Source organism: Trachymyrmex septentrionalis, unplaced genomic scaffold, assembly GCF_001594115.1.
Source record: "Trachymyrmex septentrionalis isolate Tsep2-gDNA-1 unplaced genomic scaffold, Tsep1.0 scaffold161, whole genome shotgun sequence".
NCBI classification, from domain to species: domain Eukaryota; kingdom Metazoa; phylum Arthropoda; class Insecta; order Hymenoptera; family Formicidae; genus Trachymyrmex; species Trachymyrmex septentrionalis.
The window spans coordinates 1,208,981-1,216,913 of record NW_017304770.1 but is presented as its reverse complement, the minus strand read 5'-3'; the positions used below and the strand labels follow the sequence as shown (position 1 = coordinate 1,216,913).

Sequence of the window (7,933 nt, the reverse complement as noted above, 5' to 3'; positions counted from 1 at the left end):
TATTATTACTATACACACACACACACACACACACACACACACACACACACACACACACACACACACACACACACACACACACACACACACACACACACATTCAGAATATGTGCAGTAACAATAAAGATTATTTATCGGAGATTAAAGAATAATGGAAAAAATTAAAAAAGAACAAACTAAGAACATGAAACTAATAGTAAAACATAAAATTCGCATTTTATGTTTCATTTTGCACTAAAAAATGTTTGTTTTGCGTGTGTATTTATTTTTACGTTGAGATGCACACACAATGATAATAGTGTTTGCAACAATAAAAAAATACACAATATAAATGTATAAAAGAAATGATAGAAATAGGAAGAAACTTTTTTTAATTATACATTATGCATTATGGTGTTCGAGTATGCCTTGTCTGATAAGTGGTTCACATGTAGCTCTTGGTAACAGATGATATGTATTTTTTTTTAATGTAATGACCTCACCATCGTCGAGTTCTAGTTTGCCGAAATCACTTAGACATTTCACCTGAAAAAAATCATTTAATTATTAGTATCACATTCAATTATTTTAGTATAATACATACATACATAAAATCCATAATTTATATTTCATATGTATTACACATATCCAAAAGAAAGCTTGTTTTCTTCTATTAAATAAATTTTTTTAAATAAAAATTTATATTAATAAAACATCCAAAATTGTATTCCTGTATAATCCATGATTTATAAATAAAAATACTTATAAAGCAAGAAGCAAGAAGATTGTAAATTCAAACGAAAAAAAAAATGAAAAAATATTCTTGCACAATGAATGTTCTGCCACATATACGAGAGACTAGGAGAGAAATATTTACCTCAACATATAGCGTCTTTGGAGGATTCATATTCACAGTCAGATTTAATCCATGATCATCACCTATTGATCTCATGTAGGTGGCCAGAGATTTATTATAGTTCTGAAACCATTGCATCTCTGCATTCAATAAGTTGGTGGTTATCTCGGTTGGTAGGATGCTGCCCAATTCCCAGCGCATCTGCCGTAATCGTCTGATCCGATGATATAGATACGCTAGTATGCATCTTTTATTCCTGAGCAGAGCCGTATGGCGAAAATGTACCGACGGTAACAACGCGTTGTTTCTTTCGTTCTGTATTGCGTTGCTGAAACATTTTGGAAAGTCTGAAACATTTGCAAAAAGTAAAGAAAACTTATTAAAATCGATATCTAATCACTAGTGAAATGTAGCTTTTCCTGTAAATTACAAGACAGCTAAAATGTTATTTCATTAAATTATATTGTCATCATACATTGATCATACATACATAATATTTTACTCTCTTTTTGATTTTATTTTTCATATAATTTGTTAATAATTGTAAAGACTTTAATGAACGCCATATAACACATACTATACCTATCTATCAAATTGGCTTCATAAAGTGTTTGCATCTCTTCAAAAACTTGTCGCATCACCTGTTCCTACAAATTATGAGAAATTTTATACCTAATTTTAATAACAATAACCTATAATCCCAGATACCAAATCCGAAGAGACAAGTTTTGAGCAGAGTCTGCTACCAATTTCTGATTGCAGAAAGACAATAAATTGTATTCAGTTTGTACTATCAGATAATGTCAGCAAACTGCTGTCAAAAATATGACAAAGCCTGATAATATACTATGCCAGCAAGTTTGGTGACAGAAACTAAACAGTCTGCTGTATAACTTGACAGATTGCGAGTTGAGTCTGCTGACATAACCTGATGATAAATTGGCAGCAGAAACTGAGCAAGATCTGCTATTTTCATATATGACCTCACTGTGAGATGGACTTGCTTCTCGTAAAAAGAAAACGTCCAGAAGCCCTATAAGAATTGGTGTATGTGAATCAAATAGGTTAATCTCTTAGAGATTCCCAAGCTTTTTTGGAGTGTGCTTTCTAAATCTCCAATTATTTTTTTGATTATTTTAAAATCAAATAACTTTTTTATGCGTATTTTGAAATGTGAAGCTAATCGATAATATTTTAGCAATAAAATAACAAAAGCAAAATTAATCTGGGCTAATGAAAATCAGCGCGAAAGGTGTGCAATAACATTTTAACAAATAAATTTGTTACTCCATTTGATATGTTGATGTCTTCTTTATTTAAAGTTTTGAGAAACAAAAGTCATTGAACTCATTAAACGTTTCGATTCTCTTTAGAATCTTTTTTAGCAATATTTTTAATCCATATTAGATTTCGCGAGCGGACAAGATAGAGTTACTCACAGGTCACAGGTTGCCAAAACTGTAGTAGAATCTGTTTTAATTTACTTATTTAAGAGACTTACTTAAAATCAATCAAATAAATAGCGAGTAACTCATTCACACAATCACCAAATCTTGTCATGAAACTTTGGATGCTATTAATTTGACTTGTTTTAGATTTTCCTTTTGACTCTTTTTAATTCTTGTATTAAATTATATTTGAAACTATTACAATAATTTTCCGTTCTTATACTTATTATATCTGACTTGACATTACATATGTTAAATATATATATTATATATATGTTAAATATATTATATATTATATATGTTATATATTGTAAAATCAGCAACTTAATCTGAATATACTGCCTTTACATTTATTATGACTTATTGTTTTCCTTCGATCTGATCTTGTCAATTTAAACGCTCGTTAGACCTATTCATACTCCGGATGGCTTAGATGGATTTTCAATCAAATCCACATAAGATATATTAAAAAGCTTATTTGTGATATTAATAGCATCCAAAGCTTCATAACAAGATTTGGCGATTGTATGGGTGAGTTACTTGCTACTTATTTGATTTTAAGTCTCAAGTATGTGAATTTAAACAGATTCCACTACAGTTTTAGCAACCTGTAAGTGACTCTACCTTGTTTACTCGCGAAATCTAATATGGATTAGGCATATTGCTGAAGAAGATTCCAAAGAGAATCGAAACATTCAATGAGTTCAATAAGTTTAATCATTTTTCAAGACTTTAAATAAAAAAGACATCAACATATCAAATAGAGTAACTATTTGTTAAAATTTTATTGCGCACCTCTCGTGCTGATTCAGCCCAGATTAATTTTTCTTTGCTATTTTAAAGAGAGAGAATCCTTGTTTAAAATATTTATTTTTTAGCAATAAAATTATATTGATTGTTTCCAGTTTTCACACCAGTATACATAAATAGATAATTATGTATAATTATATATAACCATTTATATATATGTATGCAAAATTTCTTATAAGAAACCAGGTAGATTTAAATGAAAATGACAGATTTTGCTCGGTTTCTGCTTGCAATCTGCTATCAGATTCTATCAGCAAGTTCTGTTTGATATCTGCTGCCAGCCTGTTTGCATAGAACAGGTTCTGTCAACAGAACAGGAACAGAATATGACATCAATTGTGGTCTGCTAACATCTTCTGATCAAATCTGCTAACAGTCTGTCGACATCTTGCTACATTTTACTATCCGAGATAATATTTATAATACTTACATTAAATGGTCGAATATCTTCATGCATATCGAGCTCCGTTATGAGCTTAACAGCTTCTTTCCCAAACATATCTGTAAAATAAAATAAAAATATTTGTTATAAAATTTATGTTTGCCACTATTTCAACGTCACAACTTTCAACTTGTCTTTATTTAAGTGAAAAGACTTAATTAGCCATTCTGGTAATTATTCAGTTTAGCATCAACTAACCCAAAAATCAATAAAATTAGGCTTATTCGACTCGTTTTTGCATGAAATGAAATAATCTGGTAGAAAAAAGTGTAGCTCTGCCCCGCGAACCGAGATATTAAGCGTTAAAGTTGACAACTATTGAGGTTAGGAAATCTGTCACAGAGACAAAATGAGGGTAATTCTTCAAAAGAACTACCTCCGATTTCGATGAAATTGGGCTCATTCAACGCGTTTTTGTATGAAATGAAAGAATCTAACAAAAAAAAGTCCGAGACTCCTCTGCAAAACGAAATATTGAGCATTAAAGTTGACTGAAGTGTTACTACGTAAAATCGATTGCGACAGCCAATATAAAGCATTTCGAAATGCAAGCTTTAGATTGGCTGTTGCAACAAACTTACAATTGGCTTGCAACTAATGTAAAACCGGTTTTACACAATCATTAATAGGTGCATCCAGAAGCACGACCGCTTACTGAGCGTTCATACCTGTTTGGTCTATATTTTTAGATCTAATGGAATATGCCAATCAGATGCAAGAGCTCATTGAACGCTCAGGAAGCGGTCGTACTTCTGGATGTACCCAATTTGTCATGTAGACAGTGGAGTGTATATAGACTAGTGTTTATTGGGTCGAGACAACTACGCCGCCTCGAACAAAAGAAAAATAACATCTTAGGCTACGTTTCAAAACTTCTCCGAGGAAGATTTTACTCTATATGTTATAGCATCCGTTACGTGCACTATATATTTCGAGTAAAATTTTCCTCAGGAAGTTTTTCATAGCCTAACTGCCTAGAAATTGCAGCCTAGACTCTAGACAGTAGGTGCTTTCCGATTGCTTAACACATCTTAACACAAACGTACACAGGAATGCACAAAGTGTATCATTGTGCACGATTCAATTGGAACAGAATGTGTACGCTGTGTATGGTTAAGATCCGTTTCGAATAAAGTTAGATTAAATGTAGCTTTTTCCGTATGTATTAAATAAAAAGAAGTAAAAGTGCCGGCCACTCAACGTCTTCAAATCTTATTTATAATCGCCGCAGTTAGTAATATGTAATTGTCACTAGAAAACACAAGCTTACACAGCCCTCGACTGAGTACAAATGTGTAGCGTTGTGTCGACGATAACGGACAATTGAAACGCAATTTGTGTCGCCGTGTACACGAAAGTTTTTAGCAATATTGCAATTGGAGAGCACTCAATAAAAAGATCGCTCTAAAAAGACTGTTCTGACACCCCACTGTCACAGTATATACAGGCTGTATATATATACATATATGCTTTCCAATTGTAATAGCCCTATGTAATAAGGCTGTGTAAGCTTGTGTTTTCTAGGTATCGATTCTCTAACTTTTATCATGGTGAAAATGTGAGCCATCTCACATCGTGTGATTTCCTAAAGTCGGCGATACACGAGGCTTTTCTTGCTGAATTGCTAGTTGGATTAGAATCTTGCCACCATATTGGCTGCGATGCTAACGCAGGCTTAACTTTCATCATGGTGCAATTGCGAGCACTCTCAGGGAAGTTCGTTTGGCAAGAAATTTCTTGTCGAATGGTATGATCCGAGAAAGAAAAGCTGAGAAATAGAGCGAGAAAGGAACCACAGCCGACTGGATCGACTGAATTGACAGTTTTAAGGTTAAATATATAATTTTGCACAATCCAAATACAAAAATAAAATCGTGGCAATATACATAGTAGCAATTTTGTTACTGGATGAAAAGGATGAAGAGATCTTTGAACCACATATGAGAATTACACAAAGAATGCTTAGAGATATTTTCAACAGGATTGACTTTGTAAATAATACCAGAAAATCGTTTAGACTCAATTCCATAACGGTTTACTTTTAACCACTTTTAATCGAAGTTTGACTTATTCGTCATTCGTTTTCAATTCTAGAATTGGAAAAATATTAGGAATAAAAAAAAATTGAACTTTATGGCCGATTTATGCTGACAACTCATGAGCATCGTTTGTCTTTGTTTAACATTTGACAAACAACAAGGATGAAATGATTTTTAAGCGTTGTGAACGTGAATCGAACCACGGATTATGTTTCACTTCACATTTTCACGTTTTTCCCCACACCGTCAAATCTAGTGATTTTGTATTTTCAGTTCATCATTACAGAATTACGCGACAAACTCACGTGAGATGAAAATGCGAAAAGTGAGTGATCTCACTCGAATTACAAAATCGACTCCTTAGTGACAATTACATGTTACTAACTGCGGTGACTATAAATCAGAGTTGAAGACGTTGAGTCTGGTCGGCACTTTTACTTTTTTTTATTTAATACAGGCGGAAAAAGCTACGTTTCATCTAACTCTATCCGAAACGGGTCTCAACCATACACAATGTACACATTCTGTTTCAATTGAATCGTGCACAATGATACACTTTGTGCATTCCTGTGTACGTTTGTGCTAAGATGTGTTAAGCAATTGGAAAACATCCAATAGTATATACAACCACAGTATATACAAGGTGTGTTCGGCAATATAATGTTGCTCACCAGCGCAATGCACGACATGCGATATGCGATGCGCGACATCCAGGGAGTCGATTGTGTATCTTCGAATGAGGTGAAAATTACAAAAATGAGCAAATTCACTAGAGTATTCATAATTTAATTGGTCAATACTTAGTAACTTTTGCTAACTTTTGTAATTTTCACCTCCTTTCAAAATCCACAATCGATCCCCAGGTTGCCTTCACTCGAGTGCATCTATGTATCATTTTATCCTTGTTATTTATCAAGTGTTAAACGAGAATAAATAATACAAATGGATGCACCCAGATAAATTTCCAAACACAGTCCAATAAGCACATATATAATTTTTGCAAGTATTGCGACGTCGCAGCAAAAGTTGGACGAAGTTGAACATTTCTCGTACGCGACAAACGATCGCATATCGCGCATCGCACTGGTGTGCAAGAGCCATAAATCTGAGTGCGAGCTAGCAGATGGCGAACTTGATCATGTAATCTTCGAACAATCCGAGTATCAAAAATTAATTCCAAATGCTACAAAGTTGTAAACTGTCTTTTAAGGTTAGATTATAAAATGAAATTGTTTATTTTTATGAATAAATAAAAAATACCTATTAATTGAAAATGTCTTTCGCTTTACTAGAAACTGATAATAGTCTTATATATTAAAAATAAATTATTATACATAAATGTAACAGACTTATATGCAAAGTGTATTTTCTTAAAAGAAAATACTACATTGCAAAATAAATTTCAATAATTTATAAGTTATATCACTTGATTTATATTCGTTAGAGTCTTCAATATATTAATACAGTTTGATTTTATTTCATTCATTTATGTGTGCAACATAAGTTTTAATCTAAAAATTACCTAGCAAATTCTTTGTTTTTAAATACGTAACTTCAAATTCAGGGAGAAAGAAGAAAAGAATTAAAAACTTACTTTTCTCGTTAAATATATATATATTATACATAATGTACTTCATCAATTTTTATATGATAGCATTTGTTTGAGTGTTTGAACTCAGACAATATCATAACAGTTCAAATACTATTGTAAACACTATTTGTAAAATAGAAGTATTAAAAGAGATAAATGTGCGTTAAGTGTTAACGAATTAGTTACATACATTATCATAAATATCCAGGTTATGAATTTAATTTAGGCGAAAATCCGTATTAGCTCTGCGAGCTCGATCTTTGAATCCGGAGTGGATCGAGTAACTCGATTGACTCTAGAAATGTTAATACTGAACCAGTGATAGGAGATGACAAGAATTCGTCTGCTCTAGGAAACTTTGTGCACATGCGTAAAGCTGAGCAGTCTTAACTGACGTACATATTTCATGGTATTATAAGACTCCTAATAATGATATTAAGAAAGTTGTAGGGAGAAAAGGAAGGTTTTTATTAAAGATACATAGTGTTACGTCCGGCGGACTCACGCGACTCTTTTCTTTCATAGAGATCTCGAATTCCTCGAAACACTAAAATTTTATATTCTTTTCTTTTTTCTCTATCTTAAAAACTAAAACAAGGAACCCGGTATCTCCTCGTGAATGTCGCTCCGAGAGAAAAATCAATAATAAATACGTATGGAAAGCGTAAGACCAGGCAGATTAACGCTAAGATTAACGATCAAGTCGCGGACAATTCTCGCAAATTACAAAATTGCAAAATTTAAGAAACGGCACGCAACGTTCAGGGG

General features: G+C 32.7%; 1 protein-coding gene across 5 annotated transcripts; it reads right to left on the bottom strand.

The window, feature by feature from the left end:
* Positions 1-253: 253 nt before the first annotated feature.
* LOC108746213 (DNA replication complex GINS protein PSF1-like) lies at positions 254-5,766 on the bottom strand. 5 transcript variants are annotated; one of them, XM_018482841.1, is made up of 6 exons: positions 5,538-5,766; positions 5,108-5,271; positions 3,524-3,594; positions 1,418-1,482; positions 857-1,163; positions 254-525 (listed from the first exon to the last, which is right to left on the bottom strand). In XM_018482841.1, exons 3-6 carry the CDS (start codon positions 3,590-3,592, stop codon positions 382-384), a joined length of 585 nt encoding a protein of 194 aa, XP_018338343.1. In that variant the 5' UTR covers positions 3,593-3,594; positions 5,108-5,271; positions 5,538-5,766; the 3' UTR covers positions 254-381. The 5 variants fall into 5 exon arrangements, with proteins under 5 accessions (XP_018338343.1, XP_018338344.1, XP_018338346.1 ...); XM_018482842.1 differs by lacking the exon at positions 5,538-5,766 and having other exon boundaries at positions 5,076-5,368; XM_018482844.1 differs by lacking the exons at positions 5,108-5,271; positions 5,538-5,766 and adding an exon at positions 4,117-4,181.
* Positions 5,767-7,933: the final 2,167 nt, after the last annotated feature.

Excerpts from the sequence above, each read along its gene's own strand:
- LOC108746213 (XM_018482839.1), bottom strand. The coding sequence starts at position 4,074 with ATGCTTTATATTGGCTGTCGCAATCGATTTTACGTAGTAACACTTCAG. Across the intron at positions 3,595-3,911 it reads CAATTTCATCGAAATCGGAG|ATATGTTTGGGAAAGAAGCT; the intron begins GTAGTTCTTTTG and ends TTTATTTTACAG. Across the intron at positions 1,164-1,417 it reads GAAGCCAATTTGATAGATAG|CAACGCAATACAGAACGAAA; the intron begins GTATAGTATGTG and ends AAAATGTTTCAG.